The 21,220-nt window shown below is 35.7% G+C and overlaps 1 protein-coding gene across 1 annotated transcript in view; it reads right to left on the minus strand.

Annotated features, from left to right (window-relative positions):
• LOC111155496 (MLLT10, histone lysine methyltransferase DOT1L cofactor) overlaps window positions 1-21,220 on the minus strand; it is a 234,588-nt gene that overhangs the window by 100,758 nt on the left and 112,610 nt on the right. Inside the window, exons 7-8 of the mRNA XM_022515655.1 lie at window positions 19,933-20,026; window positions 17,957-18,052 (exon numbers count right to left, since the gene is read on the minus strand). Of these exons, the coding sequence (XP_022371363.1) occupies window positions 17,957-18,052; window positions 19,933-20,026 (190 nt within the window). The remainder of the gene's footprint in view (window positions 1-17,956; window positions 18,053-19,932; window positions 20,027-21,220) is intronic.

Genomic DNA, 21,220 nt, shown 5'->3' on the forward strand with positions numbered 1-21,220 from the left:
GAGGATGTGGAGAAAGGGGGAACCCTCTTACACTGTTGGTGGGAATTCAAGTTGGTGCAGCCACTTTGGAAAACAGTGTGGAGATTCCTCAAGAAATTAAAAATAGAGCTACCCTATGACCCTGAAATTACACTACTGGGTATTTACCCCAAAGATACAGACGTAGTGAAAAGAAGGGCCATCTGTACCCCAATGTTCATAGCACCAATGGCTACAGTAGCCAAACTGTGGAAAGAACCAACATGCCCTTCAATGGATGAATGGATAAGGAAGATGCGGTCCATATACACTATGGAGTATTATGCCTCCATCAGAAAGGATGAATACCCAACTTTTGTATCAACATGGATGGGACTGGAGGAGATTATGCTGAGTGAAATAAGTCAAGCAGAGAGAGTCAAGTATCATATGGTTTTGCTTATTTGTGGAGCATAATGAATAATACGGAGGACACAGGGAGATGGGAGAGGAGAAGTGAGATGGGGGAAATTGGAGGGGGATATAAACCATAAGTGACTATAGACTCTGAGAAACAAACTGAGGGTTTTGGAGGGGAGAGGGGGCGGGAGGTTGGATAAGCCTGGTGGTGGGCAGTGTGGAGGGCACCTATTGCATGGATCACTGGGTGTGGTACATAAACAATGAATCTTGGAACACTGAAAAAAAATTTAATTTAAAAAAAAGAAAAAGAAAAGTGATGTGAATCTCCTCTGGGTATGGTCCTTAACAGCCCCAACAATTTAGTTTCCATGTCCTTTCCTCTTCCAGAGACTGATGCAAAATGACCATCACAGCCATAGAAGCAACATCAAAAAGAAGGCTAAGTCATAAGATGGAAGGAACCTAATTTCCTGACTCATGACTTGAAAAAAAGCTGTCCGCCAATCAAGAACACCGGTTTTGGACTCAGTTTTGAATGAATAATAAGCACTGTTATTAAGCCAACTCATAATTTGAGAATTGTTATGTGATGGGAAACAATTTTATATGAATCTCTAAAGTCTTCTCTCCATGTTTTGCAAGTGAGGCAATGACTTGCCCATCATTTTGAACTATCTTTTCAAGGTTCTTTGTATAATGAACAGACTTAGAACACAGTGTGTCTACTTTAGAGGCAAAGGGAGGCCATGCTTACTGTCCATTACAAAAGATTCAGATGCCCTAAACTTGGGAGTTCTTCTATGACAATGCAATAGATCACATGAGCAGATGTCATGTGGCACTCTTTGTTGCCCTATAGAAACTGGGTCTTGGGGACATGGTGTAAAAATACTGATACTATGGCTACTGTGTACTGTGTAACAGACTGTCCTTCATCTCTGGCCCAGAATTCTCCTGTCTCCTAACTAGTCATAAGTAGGGTAATCATGGACCTCTTACAGAGTTCCTAATGGTTTGGCGATAAGAACATGATGCTGTTAGAGATACGGCTTTCTGGAAGAGGAAGGATAAGGGCACAACAGGCCAATTAATGAAATCTAAGGAAAGTGGGAATGCTAACAAGCATATTAAGTACACTGTATGGTCACTCAGGCAGTAAATAAATGGTCCTCTATTTTATTGCTTCAGTAGGAAGGAGAAGGATTTGAGGAGATGGTTCCAGGCTGAGAAGATAGCAATCCAAATGATGTCCTTATGGTTGTTAACCCTTCTCCAGGTAGGAGACCTCCCTGACAATCTGGCAGTTGGCATCAGTTCCATCTAGTTGTAACAGTAAGATTCATTATCAATATAGATTCATCCTTGGTGGACAAAAGGTTCCAACCCCTTTCAGGTAACAGTTACAGAGACACTGATCTCTACTGAACGTCAACGGAGGAAAAACTAGCAAGCACCCACAACCGGCAGACATGAGGCAAGTCATAAGAACTCTCAATTAAGAATAAGCTATTATTATGCTCATAATTTTCCATCACAAAAGCTTTCCAATCTGTTGCCTGAAAGTCTTAGTACAAAGTAGTTCATTACCTACTATTGGTTGACCTAAAACTTATTAGTGCCTATTTGATTCCCATATTTGAGTAATATACTTCATGATGAAGTAAATGGCTAAACAAAATAAGAAACTGAATAAAAACATTCTATAATTTAAACACAAGTAACCCTATATTTACCCAGAAAACCTTAGATATGAACAACCAGGCTCTCATTATTTTCTAAAGCCATGCTGTCCAATATGGTATCAACTTGCCACATACTGCTATTTAAATTAACTTAATTAAAATTAAATGAAATTAAATATTCACTATCTCAATTTGACACATTTCAAGTATCTTACAGGCAGATGTGGCTAGGGGGCCACTGTATTAAAGAACACAATTACAGAACATTTCTATCAATGCAGAAAGTTTTATTGGGCAGTTTGGTCTAAAACTTCATAGTAAATCAATAAAATTTACATTTGAATATATCTCACTTTTCCTCTAATGTAATTCTCAAACAATAATCATAAACAAAGGGGCCAAAGACCAAGTAACTTATAATGAAGGTAACAAAATTACTACAGAGAAAAAACAAAAAAAACAAAGTGTTGGTAAAGATGTGGAGAAACTGGAACCCTTGTTGGTAGGAATGTAAAATGGTATAGTCATTGTGGAAAAAAGGCTGTTCCTCAAAAAATTAAACACAGAATCACTATGTCTGATTTAGTAATTCCAATGCTAGGTATATACCTCCAAAAAATGAAAACCGGGGTTTAGAGATATTTATACACCCATCTTCATAGTAGTAGTCAGTTGGCTGAAATAGTTTTTAGTAGGCTAAAATGCGGAAGCATTTAGTGTCCATCAACAAATAAATATGCAAAACATAGTACATACATACAAAAGAATATTATTCAACCTTGAAAAAAAAAAGGAAACTCTAACAAGACACAACATGGATAAACCTTAAAGACAGTATGCTAAGAGAAACAGGCCCATCACAAAAAGCCAGATACTGTACAGTACCAATTAAATGAATCTAAAGTGGTCAAACTCCTAGAGACAGAAAGTAGCTGGCAGTTGCCAGGGGCTGGGGAAGAAAGGGGAGGTGGGAAGTTATTATTTAATGGCTACCAAGTTTCAGTTTTACAAGATGGAGAGTTCTGCAGATGGATAATGGTCATGGGCACACAACAATGTACACTGAACTATGCACTTAAAAATGGTTAAGATAGTAAATTTTATGTTACATGTATCTTGCCATAATAAAAAAAATTAGAGGGCACGTGGGTGTCTCAGTCGTTAAGCATCTGCCTTCAGCTCAGGTCACGATTCTAGCATCCTGGGATTGAGCTCCATATCAGGCTCCCTGCTCAATGGGGAGCCTGCTTCTCCCTCTCCAGCTCCCCCATGCTTGTGTTCCCTCCCTCCCTCCTTATCTCTGTCATAAATAAATAAAATATTCAAAAAAAATTAGGAGGTAGAACTAATACAGAGAGAGAAATTTACGGCCCATGTCACCAGCACTATCATAGGAGAAGTGAAAGAAACTTGAAAAGAGACAGATAAGTGGCTGGAGAGCTACCCCAAAACCCCATAATACATTCTGTCTATACACTACATACTTTTTTTTAATTCTCCCCCACCTAAATGAAGTGCTATAATTAAACATTAGAGATTGGTTTGTTTCTGATATTGTTTTTTTTTTTTTTTAAGATTTTATTTATTTATTTATTTATTTATTTATTTATTTATTTGAGAGAGAGAGAGAAAGCAAGTAACAGACTGAGAGAACAAGTAGGGGGAGGAACAGAGGGAGAAGCAGACTCCCTGCTGAGCAGGCGTGGGATTCCATTCCAGGACCCCGGGATCACGACCTGAGCCCTAGGCAGACACTTAACCAACTGAGCCACCCAGGTGCCCTGATATGCCTATTTTTAAAGTAAAAAACAAACAAAAAAAATCACTTGCTTTTAAAATATAGCTATTAAAGGGGTGCCTAAGTGCCTCAATCAGTCAAGTGTCCAACTCTTGGTTTTAGCTCAGGTCATGATCTCAGGGTCCTGGGATCAAGCCCCACATTGGGATCAGAGCCCAGCAGAATCTGCTTTCCCCTGCCATTCTCTTCCTCTTCCCTCCCCCTACTCATGCATGCTGTCTCTATAAAATAAATAAAATCTTTAAAAAATAAAAAATAAAATACAGCTACTGTGACACAAAAGATCTGGTCAAATAAAAGCCTTGTAAAACTACTTTGTACTGCTTCCATCACAAATTATCACTTGCACTTAAACACCTCCTTTAAAATTTTAAGTGAACCAAGGACAGATATCATCAATCAGTGATAAAACTACCTAATACAATATAATAAGGTAGTAGCATAAAGTTACCATATAAAAATCAGTAATTTTTATATACACAGACAATAAAATTGGGTATACTAAAAGAAAACTCCTTTTAAACTAAGAAAAAAAATAGGGATGCCTGGGTGGCTCTATCAGTTGAGTGTCCGACTCTTGATTTTGGCTTGGATTGTGATCTCCTGGGTCCTGAGATCAAGCCCCACATCTGGCTTCTCACTCAGTGTGGGAGTCTGCTTGAGATTCTTTTCCTTTCCCTCTGTCTCTCTCCCAACTTGTGTGTGCACGCCTGTGTGCTTGCTCTGTCTCTCAAATAAATAAATCTTCTAAAAAAAAATAAGAAATCAAAATAGTAAGAAAGCGAATATGGTGGCAGTACCATAGATTCTCAGGCTCTTTGAATCCCCACATAAAAAGAAACAACTTACACAAGAAAACCAAAACCCATGGAATTTTATTTACAATAAAACCACATATTCAAAATATTGCCATGAACTCCAGAATACAAGCAGGCTGGGATGACGTACTACAAGACTGCATGGTAACAGTATTTGAGGGGAAAAGAAAGCAAGAAATAAACCCCCAAATCACCAACAGTCTCCACTGGAAAGCACCAGGAGCCAATCAGAGAAGAGCATCTGAAACAAGGAAGGGTTTGGCACTTGCCAACACTGGATAAATGTAAGAGGCCTATGGGAAAGAAGGACTGATGTAACATCACAAATTAACCTTCCAGGCAGGGGTCCGTTATAAACAGGGACCCACTCCAAACAGAACTGGTTTCTAAATACCATCCCCACTAAAGGATATGATATGATGATCTTTTTTTTTTTTTTTTTTTAAGATTTTATTTATTTGTCAGAGAGAGAGTGTGTGCACAAACAGGCAGAGTGGCAGGTAGAGGCAGAGAGAGAAGCAGGCTCCCCGCTGAGCAAGGAGCCTGATGCGGGACTCGATCTCAGGACCCTAGGATTATGACCTGAGCCAAAGGCAGACGCTTAACCAACTGAACCACTCAGGTGTCCCTGATCCTTGTTTTTTTTTTTTTAAAAAGGATATGATTCTCTGTGAACAAATATACCACTTTCTCCTCCCCTCACAATATACTACTTATGTGGTAATTCTATCAAAAATGTTTAACATAGATCTGAATTAGGAGGTTTAAATAAATAATAGAGAGACATTCTATAAAACAACTGGCCTGGACTCTTCAAAAATATCAATGTCATGAAAAGTAGAAAATTCTGGAGGCTGTTTTTTGGGGTTTTTTTTTAACTATCTTTTTTTTTTTTTTTTTTAAAATTTTTTTTTTTTTTTTTTTTCAAAGATTTTATTCATTTATTTGACAGACAGAGATCACAAGTAGGCAGAGAGGCAGGCAGAGAGATGGGGGGAAGCAGGCTCTCCACCGAGCAGAGAGCCAGATGTGGGGCTTGATCCCAGGACCCGGAGATCATGACCCGAGCCGAAGACAGAGGCTTAACCCACTGAGCCACCCAGGAGCTCCATCTGGAGGCTGTTTTAGATGACAGGAGATTAATTATTAATGTATGAGTAGTAAAATGGACAAAATTAATTAACATTATTACTAATCATACATTTAGTTATCTAAATGCAACATTTGATACTTTGCTGAATCCTGGGTCAATTTAATTAATTAAAGGACATAATTGGGACAAAAGGAGATATTTGGATATGGACTGTCTATTAGAGAGTATTTGTATTTCCTAAGTAATTATGTATATAGTTCCTAAGTAAAATATTTATATTAATGTTATATTAATGCAATGTTACCTATTTTATATTATATTAATATATTATTTATCAACATATTAAATATATTCAATGTATTAATTATAACTAATAATATTAATAACTAATGGTTAATAAAGTACATTCTTTCATGTTGTATTAATAATATATTCCATAAGTAAGATAGTTACATTATAGCAATATAGAAATGTCCTTAGGAGATGTCCCTATTTAGAGATGAAGTCTCACAAAGTGAGCAATTAATTCTCAAATGGATAAATGATAGATTTTTTTAAATGTCTCTGTATTTTATATAGATGTATAAAGATGAAGATAAAATCAAATGTGGTAAAATGTCAACAACTGCTGAATCTAGGTCAAACTTACATACTTGTCCATTGTACTACTCATAAAATTCTCCTGTAATATTAAAATCTTTTATTTTTTTAAAGATTTATTTTTATTTGAGAGAGAGAACACACACATGTGTGCACTTGAGCAGGGGGAGGGGCAAAGGAAGAGGGACAGAGATAATCTCAAGCAGGCTCCATACCTACCATGGAGCCCAACATGGTGCTTCATTCCACAACCTGGGGATCATGACCTAAGCCAAAATCAAGAACTGGACACCAATTCTTGGCTCAAACCAACTGAGCCACTCAGGTGCGCCTTAAAATCTTTTATAATAGAAAGGTAAAAATAAAATAGTATATAAACTATTTAAAAAACAAACTCTACAAAATATTTAGAAAATACAGTTAAAAGGGTGCCTGGGTGGCTCAGTGGGTTAAAGCCTCTGCCTTCGGCTCAGGTCATGATCCCAGGGTCCTGGGATTGAGCCCCGCACTGGGCTCTCTGCTCAGCAGGGAGCCTGCTTCCCTACCTCTCTCTCTCTCTGCCTCTGTGCTTACTTGTGATCTCTGTCAAATAAATAAAATCTTTAAAAAAAAAAAAAAAGAGGGGACGCCTGGGTGGCTCAGTGGGTTAAGCCACTGCCTTCGGCTCGGGTCATGATCCCAGGTCCTGGGTTCGAGCCCCACATCGGGCTTTCTGCTCAGCGGGGAGCCTGCTTCCTCCTCTCTCTCTGCCTGCTTCTCTGCCTACTTGTGATTTCTCTCTGTAAAAAAAAAAAAAAAAATTTTAAAAAAAAAAAAAAAAGAAAGAAAGAAAGAAAGAAAATAGAGTTTAAAAAAAAAGAAAAGCAAACGGTATAGCCATAATTGGTAACACTTTGCTGAATTTTCTTCCAGCCTTTTATAAATAAGATTCTTAAGCAGAATTAATTTTTCTAATTTAAAAAAACTTAAAGTGCACACTTTTGTATACCATATCTTTCATTTATATTAAAAACTGCTTCACCCATCATTCGTCTTTTAATTCATTATTTTGAATGTAATAATATTATTTATTACTTTACATATTATTAAGTTTTCTATCTGGACAACAAGATTTTCAATTAGCACTTTAAGAAGTGCAAAGGCACTTTACATGTTATTAACTCACTTTAATTTTTACAACCCTATGACATTAAATACTAATATCACCTGGATGCAATGAGAAAACTGAGGCACAACATATCCCATTCCAGATATGTCATAACTTCTCATCTATTACTGGACATTTCATCATGTCTAAATATTAGGTACTGTAAGTAGCTAAAAAGTGATAAATAACTACATATATATAAATCTTAAAATATATTCTAATACTTATTAGGGAAAAGAATATGAACTGTAAGCTCTCTGACATGCCATATGTAATAGATTCTAAGTAACTTATTTAAACCTCTAAAATGGACATGTATATTATAATGATCCTATGTCATAGTTTACTCGGCATCCCCTTTGTTCTTTTTTTTTTTTAAGATTTTATTTATTTATCTGTCAGAGAGAGAGAGAGAGAGCACACAAGCAGGGAGAGCAGCAGCCAGAGGGAAAAGCAGTCTCCCTGCTGAGCAAGGAGCCTGATGTGGGACTCAATCCCGGGATCATGACCTGAGCCAAAGGAGGTTGCTTAACTGACTGAGCCACCCAGGCATCCCTCCCTTCTTTGTTCTTAATGGTCTGTATACATCAGCCCCAAATCAAATCAGATGAAATACAATAAACAACTTTTCAGAAACTTCCACCTGTCTTATTTTCCACTCTCACTGCCTATAGCTATGAAATACTTTTGAAATACATGAAAGTCAAATGAAGAGAGCACAAAAGTTTAAAAATACAAATGGGTTTTCTCACTGTTATGCTCCTAAATATGTAACTTTGGACAAATTGTTTAATGTCAACGTGATTCTCTAGATTTTTAATTTGTTCCCCTAGGAAATGAGCATGGCATCTTGAATTTAGTAGCTGCCTTCATAAACACAAAAAATTCAAACTGAATTTGGTAAAATTCAACTAACATTCATGTCCTTATTTCTTCATTTATGAAAAAGGAAATTGAACTAGTTTAATATAGATAATATATTAACAAATATTTGTATTATTATTTTAAAACAATTTGTTATAGTCATTTAATCTCCATAATGCTATGGTTTTAGATAGCTGCAATATAACTAAACACCTAAATGCATTTAAACATTTGAGTCTTTATATTTTGTGCAATCTTAACCCTACAAAAAATGATAACTTGTCTATACACGAAAGAACTTAGCCATCAGCCAATTCAATTACTCATTAAATCCCATTTCATGGACATGCCATTTAATTGATGCACACCGTATTAATGTTTGTCTTCAATATCTGAATTCAAGAAAAATTTCAGGAATGCCTGGGTGGCTTAACTGTCTTTGGCTCAAGTCATGACCCAGGGTCCTGGGATTGAGTCCCACATAGGGCTCCTTGCTCATTGGGGAGCCGGCATCTCCCTCTGCCTGCCGCTCCCCCGCTTATATGCTCTCTCTCCTCTCTCTCCGACAAATAAAAAAATAAAAATAAAGAAAAAAAGAAAAGAAAAAAAAGACAATGAAGTGTTAAAAAAAAAAAAAGAAAAATTTCAAGAAAGTTATCCACACCAACTTGTAACTCACTTTGCATCCTCTTTGACAAGGTATCTATCTCTTCTAAATTACAAGCTTTTCAAAAATCTCTTCTTCCAAACATTCACCAGTCTAATATATTTTTTTATTATTTTATCTTTAAGTAGGCTCTGTGCCCAATATTGGGCTCGAACTCATGACTCCGAGACCAAGAGTTACATGCTCTACTGACTGAGCCAGACAGGCACCCCCAAACATTCAGTCTAAATAAGAACATCTTGGAACAATGTATAAGATTCATGAGAAAAAGGAAAAAAAGATTTATTAAGAGATTCTTTGCATTAGTATTCTTTTTAAAACATGCAAAAACTTCACCATATGTATAATACAAAAGTTAAATTTTGTAATATATCTGATTTATCTAACTTTTAAAGAAATGCAGTTATTAAACCTCCAAGTAAGTCAAAAAGGTATCTGAAAATGGGCTTTGGAATCAGGCATACTTGGTCTTGAATCCAAGTTCTGTCATGTACTAATAGATATCTCTTGTTTTTGTCAGCCCATTATTTTTCTTTAGGTTAATTCTTCCCTACTCCATGTGATCTTGGGAAGACCTTCAACCATAGTATCCCAACAGCCCTGACCACAAGAGTGGATGTGTTACCAAAAAAAGGCTAATCCTAAGTGGACATATCTCGCAATCACCAAACATCCTCAATTCCAACAGTTTTCACTTCAATTCTCTCTTCTTCAATATGCCTATAATAATATCTTGTGCCAAAAATCAGGAAGGGTCTAATATCATAGTTGCAATCTAACAAGTTAGCCTGCCAGTTTCATGGATGCTTGAAGATGACACAAGACTCTTGCGTTGTACACAAAGGGCTTTGTCACTCACAGCAATAGCAGTAGCCAGAATGCCAGGTTTCTGGCTCCCCAATTCCATTGGCTTCCCTAAACCCTAATTCTGACGGGATGACTTGAAAGGGCCAAATGACGCTTACACACATAGTGGGTTGCATTACAGGAGAGGAACTGTGGGCTTAGGGAACCTAATTCTGACTAAGCAGGCCTGCTGTCAATTATCCCAGAAAAAGATACAATCTTTGTATTTTCCATGGCTGTAAGCAAATCTGCCATCTGCTCTTTAGGATGTTGTGTCCATTTCCCAAGGCTGTTCATTACATAAACAACTTTGAAAAGATAATCTGGAACAAAGCCTCTATTCACAAGATGTGTACAAATGTGACAGACCCATAAGATTTGTCTTGCCACAGCTGATGTCAGAACAGTCCAGTAAAATCCTGAACTACTACGATCTACACTTTCTCCACACCTTGCGACTGATTCACACACTTGTTCTTGGACTTGTTCTTGGACATCACTCAGTCTTCCAGGCCCCTGCTCCAACATTTTGTCCAAATCTATGTGACCCTGTTCCCCAGTTTCACTGACACCCATTATCGAACCTTGATCTCATGACCCACTATTTTAAACACTTGTGAAAACAACGGACTTGTTTCCTTTTCCTTATCCTATGTCCACTCTACCTTGCAATATCTCCCATAGGATTCTATCCATACCTATCTTCTCTGCTTCATTATCCAGATGAACAAGTTATTCACCTAAATGCCTCTCTCTTTCTTCCTTCTGCAATAGGAGAGGACACAGTATTCTTCTTATTGTCCACTACTACATCTTAGTATCATATATTCCTCCAGTTATTGCCCTATTTCTCCCCTCTTCTTGACATTCAAGATTTCTTAAAAGGATTAAATATTCTCTCGTGATCTACATTTCCTCATACCTACTTTATTCATTTACCGACATCAATTGGTTTCTCCTCTGACCATTACACTGAGACTCCTTCTCAACAACTTCTTTAGAACTGAATCCAAAGAACATACATTGTGTCTTATATTAGTTGATCTTTCATATGCAATCTAACTGCTGAGCACTAACTTTCTTGAAATACTCACTTCTCCTGGATTCCAAAATCACTTCTCCAGGTCCAATACTCACTTCTCCTGGTATGGTCTCTTCTAACTTTCCTCCTTTATCTATGGGCTACTTCTGATTTCCTCTGCAGAATCTTCCCTTCCCCATTACTGATGAAGAAAGTGAGAAAGGGAGAGAAGCTCTAATTTACAGAGTGCCAATTAATGGCTATAGAATGAATTATGGAAAATCACCTTTTGTCAAACACTATTTCAGATAGAATCATCAATGGATGCTGGATGAAAATTTAATGGAAAATAGGGTATCTACTCAATTCTAAGGGTGTAGTAGCCAGCCTCCAAGAGTTACCCATGAAGTATCCTAGGAAGTATCCAACGACACTGAACAGGTTGCTCTGTGTAACCAACAGAATACTGCAAAAATGAGTGTCTTAAAAGTGGTTAAAATGGCAAATGATATTCTGTATGTTTTACCACCAAAAAAATGTTTTTAGGGGCACCTGGGTGGCTCAGAGGGTTAAGCCTCTGCTTTCAGCTCGGGTCATGGTCTCAGGGTCCTGGGATCAAGCCCTGCATTGGGTTCTCTGCTTGGCGGGGAGTCTGCTTCCCCCTCTCTCTCTGCCTGCCTCTCTGCCTACTTGTGATCTCTCTGTCAAATAATAAAAATCTTTTTTAAAAAATGTTTTTAAAAATAGGCATTCAACAAGGAGAAAAAAATTATGTGTAACATCGGGGCTAAATCACAAAAAAGCTGCAGTTTCCACCTTGCTATCTTAGATCACTCACCCTGGGGAAAGCTAGGTACCATGTCCTAAGGAGGCTTAGGTAGCCCCTTGAAACATCCATGCAGCCAGAAAATGAGGTTCTTGCTCCGCCAGCAAAAACATGCTAGCCACATGACTAAGCCATCCTAGAAGCACATCCTCCAGCTTGAATCAAGCCTTCAAATGACTGTATTCCTGCCACAATTCTGACTATAATCCAATGAGAGAAGCTGAGCTAGAAATACCCTAAGTCCAAATTCCAGACTCACAGAAACTGAGACAATAAATGTTTATTATAATTAAGCCACTAAATTTTAGGGAAATCTGCAGCACTGATTCTGACTTTGTTATAAGGAATGGAACACTACCATAACAAAAAAACCTAAACTGTGAAAGTTGCATGGAATGAAGCAATGGACAAAAGCTATAAGGACTTTCAGGAGATTGAGTGAAAAACCTGATGAATACTAAAGAGATGTTACTAGAAAACTTATGGCCTTCCAAGGAGGCTGCTATCCAGAGCATAAAAGAAAGTGAGAGAAATTTAATTGAAAATTGGAGGAAAAGGAGTCCCTGTTATATAGAAGCTGGAAGTTAAGCAACATGGTTGCCTATGGTAACACAGAAAACAGAAAGTGTATTTAATGAATTGGATGATTTAACTAAGGTAAATTTTTAGGTAGTATGTTGAAAGTGTAATCTAATTTTTTACTATAAAAAAGTACAGGAGTATAAACTAAATTAGGAAAGGCTACTTGCTGGTTCTGAAAATTAATTAATTAATCTATAAATTAACCTATAAATCAATTAATTAATCTATAAAAAGCAAATAGTATAAAAGCAAGGGATGGTTTCCAGACAAAGACAAAACCTAGGCCACTCAGAAAACCATTCCATGAAAAGTGAAAACAAGGGTGGGACTGTAAAATCCATTGTTAAGATGAAGGCAGGGGTGTCTGGGTGGATCAGGCAGTTGAGCATCTGACTCTTGACTTTGGCTCAGGTCATGATCTCAGGGTCCTAGGATCCAGCTCCACGTTGGGTTCCACACTCAGGGAGAGTCAGTTTGAGATCCTTTCCCTCTGCTCCTGCCCCCACCCACACATGTGCGTATGCTCTGTCAAGTAACTAAGTAACTTAAAAAAAAAAAAAAAAAAAAAGTCAAGCCAATGCCTCCAAGAACCTAAAACAAGGCTTCAGAGACGTCAAGGTCATGAAAGACAAAGAATAAGGAAATATTCCACAATGAATAGACTGAAAACTGAAGAGACATGAAAACTAAATGCAGTGATCCCGGACTGAATTCTGGACCAGAAAGAAGTTTCCCTCTTCAGTACAGAGGATATTAGTGGGTGAAATTTGAATAGGACCTGCAGATTACCTAACAGCCTTGTGAAAAATGTTAATTTACTGATTTTGATCACTGTACTGTAATCAAGTAGGAAATTCCATTTTTTACTAAAACTACACATTAAAATAGTGCACTCGGGCTAATTTCTGTAATAATTCAGAACAAGATTATATAGAGAGTAAGAAAGCGGGACAGCAAAGAGGAAAGGGGAAAGAGGACAAGCTTAAAATGTCAACATTTTGAAAATTTGGGTGAGTGGTATAGAGAAATAATGTGTAGTATTTTTCTACTTCTCTCAAGTCTAAAATTATTGCAAATTATCAAAGATAAAAAAATTTTTACTCTTTCTGGCTGGCTGCCCAATACCTCAGAATGAAGAATCAAACTGGCATGACTTATAAAATTCCCCAGGAACTGGCTCCCTCTTAACGAAGTAGTCTCCTGTCACTCTTTAGCCCCACACCAAACACACACCCCAGGCATTCTAAACTGAAAGCCCTGCGCTCTCTTAATTCTTTGCACATGTAGTGAAGCTTAAAGCTTAACCTGAGTGGAAGATTTCCAAAAGGAGAAAGCACACAAAAAAGGGAAGGAGATGACAGGTAACTCTCAATGCTGAAAAGTTTTAAAAAGATACATAAAGAAGTAATGACAACTCTGAAATGAGAGTTTTATTCCTCTGAGGGCCACAAAGAGTAGCCTTTTTTTTTTTTTTTTTTTTTTTTAAGATTTTATTTTCTTATTTGACAGAGAGAGGACAAGCAGGGGGAGCAGCAGACAGAGAAAGAGAGGAAGCGGGCTCCTCACTAAGAAAGGGGCCTGATGCAGGACTCCATCCCAGGACCCTGGGATCATGACCTGAGTTGAAGGCAGATGCCACCCAGGCACCCCAGCCCAGTTCTCTCCAAAGAGATGAGTAATCCTATGGGGCGCCTGGGTGGCTCAGTGGGTTAAGCCTCTGCCTTCGGCTCAGGTCATGATCCCAGGGTTCTGGGATCGAGCCCCACGTCGGGTTCTCTGCTCGGCAGGGAACCTGCTTCCCCCTCTCTCTCTGCCTGCTTCTCTGCCTGCTTGTGATCTCTCTCTCCCTCTGTCAAATAAATAAATAAAATCTTTAAAAAAAAAAAAAAAAAAGAGATGAGTAATCCTAAAGGAAAGGAAGTCCAGTCAATCCCTGAGGTTCAGAAAACACTAAGTGAAAAACCTACCTCCCACAAACACCCACCCAACACAGGCTAACAGTTTTTACGTTGACAACAACTTTTTTATCTATTGCCAGTTACTAGTAACAGAAGAAAATCAAAAGTAAGTAAGGGGGATGGTGAACACATCAGGAGATAAATCCCTCTAGCTATAGTAGGGGACAGTTTTCTGGCAAACCTACTTGGAAATTAATGCATTTCCACATAATACTGTCACTAACGGCGACTTTGCTATAAAGTATTAGAAATATAGTGCTATACTTTTAATACATCATGGATTAGTTAACATTAATGAGCGGGGAGAGGATGTGTCTGAGAATCAACTGAACTGGTACAAGATTATCTCAATGTAATAAATAACCACTGATTTCTAAATAAAGACCTACAAATTAGCCTTCAGAAAAAAATCCTTTCTAAAGCTGGGAATATCCCAACACAACCATATACACATGTCTGATACACCTCTGCATTTCCTAACCCTGGTCTACATCTCACTCTGTGGCAATGCTTCTGTAATACAAAAATATAAGGCTTAAAAGAAAATTCTATTTTACAAGGCACATTAATCGTCTTAGAAGATATTCTTTAAAAAAAAAAAAAGATTTTTATTTATTTATTTGACAAAGATAGAGAGATCACAAGTAGGCAGAGAGGCAGGCAGAGAGAGGGGGGAGAAGTAGGCTCCCTGTTGAGCACAGAGCCAGATGCCGGGCTCATTCCCAGGACCCTGAGATCATGACCTGAGCTGAAGGCAGAGGCTTAACCCACTGAGCCACCCAGGTGCCCTAGAAGATATTCTTCTCTTTTTTTTTTTTTTTTTTTTTTTAAGTTTTTATTTATTTATTTGACAGAGAGAGATCACAAGTAGGCAGAGAGGCAGGCAGAGAGAGAGGAAGGGAAGCAGGCTTCCTGCTGAGCAGCGAGCCCGATGCGGGACTCAATCCCAGGACCCTGGGATCATGACCTGAGCCGCAGGCAGCGGCTTAACCCACTGAGCCACCCAGGCGCCCCTAGAAGATATTCTTCTTAAACAATACCTGATGATACAAACTATTTAATGAATGAATTAAACCCCTCCTCTACATAGCTTCAACTCATTTCAAACATGTACTTTTTTGGGAAACTGTCCTTTATTCAGAGTCGTATCTCACTATTGAATCTTCCACTCTTGGGGAACCTGGGTGGCTCAGTGGGCTTAGCATCTGCCTTTGGTTCAGGTCATGATCTCAGGGTCCTGGGACTGAGCCTGGCATCAGCATCGGGCTCTCTGCTCAGCAGGGAGCCTGCTTCCCCCTCTTTCTCTGCCTGCCTCTCTGCCTATTTGTGATCTCTCTCTCTTTCTCTTTCTCTCTCTCTCTCAAATAAATAAATAAATCTTTTAAAAAGAAAAAAAAAAACTTCCACTCTCCTTGCTGGGATTTCACAGGTAGTATTTAACCAGTATTAATATATCTTGGGTCACACAGAAATTCTCTGAAAAGCAAAAACTATGTATTTTTTAATTTTCTCATAGTTACATAAAAAGTTAACTTATAATCATTGATTTCATTTTAAAATAAGTGATTTGGATAGCACAATTTTTAGTATGAAATATTCTTTATCACCACTTACATATAACACAAGATTACTTTAAAATGTTTTAAAATATGTGCCAGTATGAAGGAGATAAAAAAATTCAGAGGGAGAGTGACTTCAACATATTTTATGAACAATACCACCAAAATTTAGCTCGTAATATACAGTATTTTAAAATACTAAAACATGAATGGATTATGAGTGTTATCATCGATGTAACATTTTATAATGTAATAAGCATATCTGAGATAAACCTACCAGATGTTAAAATCTTAAAAGAAGTAAAAAGGGATGGGGAGTAAGACAGTCTATCAAACCCAATTTTTTCAGATATATTATCACTTACTTAACATCATACCATAATAAAAAAGTTCCTTCCCAAACATTCCCAAGGCAATCAAACAAGTCTAACAACAATAAATTTATACTAATGTTTACCTCACAGCCTTTATAAATAATCAGAAAAACTGTTACAAAATAAAATGTACAAATGGATTTTAAGTTTGACAACAAAATCAATTATACTAAACTTATATATGCCAAAGGTAAAATGTAAATAGTATTTATATACTAATGAAAATACCAACTGCTAAAATTTAATAGCTAAATAGGTTTGACTAAACGCAATGCTTTTCTCTAGTATTCAACAACTGCAAATAAAACTAAAGTGAAAAATCTCATTCCTCAAGAAAAAAATAAATAAATATAATAGCACTGTATTTATTAAACACCATACTACATTTAATAATTGTAGTATATTTTAATATATTTATATATTAACACATATTTAGTAACTATTAAAAATATCACAGGATATATTAAGATAAATACGATCGTACCATGAACACTTCTTTAAACAAGATCATACTCTCAAAATGACTGAAGAGAAGAATTATCATCAGTAAGACTTTCTCCTCACAATGTATAATGAGTCCTACCTGTATCCCTCGTTTGTGGATTCAAAGGGTTACATAAAATCTCACGGTGCTTCTTAGTAAAACTGCTAATTAAACCCAATCTGCCATTTCCCCTTCAGCAATCCAAACAACAACAGACAGCAAGACAGAACCCTATAATCATCACTATCACAAATCCGCCTCATTAAAGAGGATGAACACATATACTTGCTGCCTACAACTTACAAAACATACATATAAACCTAGCAAATGCTCTAAAGGTGACTATAAAGATAGAATTTCGCTCACAAATGGAAATTTCATTTCAAAATTAAAAATTTAAGCTTCTAAAATGTTTACTTTGAAAAAAGGCACAGAAATTCAAACCAAATCTATTCCCAAATCCTAGGTATTTACAAACATGAAAACATTCCAAACGATTTTATACCTACTGTTTAATAAGAGTAATGTTATTTTCTAATTGAAGAGGTCTTTTTTTATGCTCACTTTGTTAAGAACAATTTATAGTAGTATCCTTTTCCTACGCTGACAATTATGTCTTATGAATGATATTACAATACTCATTATTAGTTCACTAAAAAGTACTCATATCCTTAAAATAAATAAAAATGTAAGCAGAAAACAGGTAAGTCAGAAGAAGACAGATTAGTATCAGGCAAGCTTTTAGTGCTTTATTAAAAGACAAAATATTCTCAAACAAATGGTATGACATTTGGCCATTAAAAAAACCAAAAAACCAAACCATTATTATTACCAACACTGCAGGGGAAAATAGTCAAGAATATACAGAATTTCAAAACTGTTCCATTATAAAGTGAAAAAGCAGATGAGATTTTTACTTACATGTGAAATAATCAGTTAATAATATATAGACACAAATTATTATTGCTGAAGTCACCTGAAGATTTCATAATATAACCACAGCAACACATGCAAGAAATCTCTCTCATGCTTTCAATTTCTATTCCAAATTTTCAGTGGAAACAGGTTCTGCCATACAAACATATTCACAAATATGGCATTATTTTAAACCTATTTTTTTTACTTTATACTCTCAAATTAGTCAAAATTTTTAACATCTCCATCCAGCTATCAAGAACTTAATTTTATCTAAAAAAGGGAAAAAAAAATCTATTAAGTAGATGTGCTACATATATAGCAACAACAAATCCACTTACTTTTTTCTCTTTCTCATGATGTTTATCCTGAGAGTGAGAGGAAGAATCACTTAAACTTTGATCATATGACCTATTAGATCCCCGTTTGCTCTTTTTCTAAAAAAGAAAATATATATACATACATGTATATGTATATAAAAATTTTTAAATAATCTTTTTGTTAGGCTTAACCTATTCAAGTGTGTAGTATTTAAAAATGTCTACTGAAGTTAAAAAAAAATTCTCACTATTTTGAACTATATAATCCAGTTTAGAAATCATCCATATGTACTGTATATTACATTCATTATAAAAGAAAATCTAAACCTAAATTTAACATGAATGCCATATTCTTGTACATTTATTAAAATGTCTGAAAACAGACTATAATTTCAAATAAGCAATAGCCATGTCATTTTATCACAAAACCACCTCTTAAAGAAATCAACTATAATTTTCAATGTCTTCTTTAAAAAAGAAAAGGATTTTCAACCAAAACAGAGAATGCCATACTGAGGAAGGACGCCAAGACTAGAAGAAAAGAAAATTATTTGAAGAGTTATTTTTTGCCATACTAGGAAAAGCAAGCAGCCTTTTAATCTCATATTTTCAGTATTAAGGCACAGTTTGCTAAAAACTTCTCTGCAGTTCAATAAGAAAAAAATTAAAGGAAATATCAGCATTAGACCCATGCACTTTTCAAAGCATTACTGAAAGTATTGCACACTCTATTTAAAATACTTATATAATTTCATAATAAAGTATGCCAGTGAGAGTTATCTGAAGTGTTTAAAACTTAGTGGTACCATAACCAGTTTAAATTAAATAGAAATGACTACGAAAGGTATTCAAAGTCCATGCAAATGTAGAAGTTATACAATCTTACTAAATTATTAAAGACTCTTCCTCTCTAGCAAATGGGATACCAACATGTCTATAACTAGCAGTGAGAAAATACTATTTGCACAAACTCAAAATCCATCTTCATTATTTCTAGATTTTTTCTATATCATCTTCCATTTAGAAAATTAACATTCCGATATGCTTTTCACATCTAGGAAGCAAAATTTTCAATTTTACTTTCTCAAAATTTCTCTTAGAACACTTCAATATTCTTTGTCAGCCCTTAAAATGAATCAAAGTTTTCAATATCAAACAATATATTTAGATAATCTTAAGTATTTTAATATGTATGAACCAGAATAGTCATGAGCTGATTTCATGAGAAAGGGGCTCCTAATGATACTGTTTCTTTAAAAGAAAGGAAGAAAAAATAGCCCCACTCACAAGGGAAAGGTAATAAGGGGGAAAAGAAACCAAAACACTAAAGAAAAACAAAGAACACTTAAACTTTCAGTGTACACATCTAATTGTTATCATTAAAAACTAAAAAAATAGACACTTAGGACATTAAATATTGATCCTTCAAAGGAACATGGACACAATATATGTAACAGCTAATCAAATTTTACCAACTCAATCATCCATGCAATTATGTAACAGTAAAGACTGGCAAAATCTGAAATATTCCCAAAGTTGTATTTAAAAACATTTTTCTCAAGATAGTCAACTAAGTTACAAAACAGCTTTTAGTTTTACTCTCTCCTAGTAAATAAAAATGAAAGTAAAGAAATAATTAGCAAAAAATGAGAAACGAGTGGTAGAAAAATCACGAAATATATAATCAAATATCAAAAAATGAAATTAAATGAAAACAGTGTTAGATTATAGAGTCCTTTACATGTGCTGCTTCTACTAAATGTATCCTAACATTTACTATTAACAGAAATTATTTTACAATATTCACCTTTATAAATGCACCTAAACAAAGCAAAATCTTTAAAAATTACTCAATCTTTTAATTTCCAGCAAAGAACATGCCAACCCCATGCAGAAATCAAGAGAAAGGGAATAGCTATTACACTTTTTTTATAAAACAGAGTCAAAACTATTGTAAAACTATGTGTTACCATTTTAAATTCAAGATAAATTCTTACCAGCTTACTAAAATGGTATTTACAGTAGCCACAGTATTGGACATTATCTGCACCATTCCCTTCTTCTTCACAAAGTAGTCCTGCAAACTGAGCACTGAAAATAAAAACCAAAAAAATACATAAAATACAAACAAAACACATACTAAACTTCAATCTACAGTATATATAAAATTAAAATCCTCTCCAAGCATGTAAGATTTGTAATTAAACCTTACACATCTCCTAAGAGAAAAGGAGAAAATGAAAAGCTTTATTCTCACTGTGACCAAGTATATTTCACCTCAACCTTTGACTGATATTTTCTACAGTTACATTTGTAGTTTATAATAATCTTTTTATCCATCCATCTCTAACAAGGATCAAGACTTATACAAATTTTATGTCAACAAACAGACATTAAATTGCTTTAAGATACCCCCCAGCCCCATAATTAACACTTCATTTTGCTTTTTCCATCTGTATCATAGGTACAAACAGTAAGGCCAGGACTCCAAAGGGCTGAAATGACTTGTGATGGAATAAGCCCAGAGATGCAGATCACATTCTGTTATAAGGAAAATGCTCGCAGTCATAGAACCATACAGCAGACAAGAAAAACATAACCTGTGTTTTCTAGTCAAAAACAATGGAAGACAGTGAATCAAAACCTAAAGTTATGATGGTCATTAAAAAAAAAAGCACAAAGCACTAAAGTTTATGACCATCATCTTGTCAATGTCATCAGTGTCAACTGCCAATGTTATTTAACATTTCAAAATTACCATAGTATTAGTATGTATCTCTACCCAAAAAAGAACTTTCAAGATCTTTAAAAATTAAGTTCACTATTAACAGAATTTATGAAACCAAAACTCTTTTCCACTCCCCAAAAGTAATCTAAAATGGACTTCTTAAATCCATATACTAAAAGCTCAGTAAATAAAGCAAGTGCCTATACTGGCTGCTAGATATAGACTATTCTTAAAAGTTAACAAATACATGGTTTATTCCCAGACTCTAATTTTGAACTGCTGCCTATTACGCTGAATATTTTATTTTAGGATAATCTTTGCTCTCGAAATTTTATGCCAAGAAAAGTATCTAAGTAACTTTTTAGGAAGTAGCCACTAATATACTGTGAATATGATGGTAACTGCTTTTTCCCCTCTTAAACAAAAAATGAAGAAACACAGTCATTCACTAAATCTTTAATATTAATATTTCAGGCATTACAGTAAGTTTACCTATATCAGCTCTTTTAGTCCTAACAATAAATCAAAGGGTAGGTAACCAACACCAATACTTTAAA

This window comes from Enhydra lutris, unplaced genomic scaffold, assembly GCF_002288905.1.
Source record: "Enhydra lutris kenyoni isolate GAN:26980312 unplaced genomic scaffold, ASM228890v2 scaffoldscaffold42, whole genome shotgun sequence".
NCBI classification, from domain to species: domain Eukaryota; kingdom Metazoa; phylum Chordata; class Mammalia; order Carnivora; family Mustelidae; genus Enhydra; species Enhydra lutris.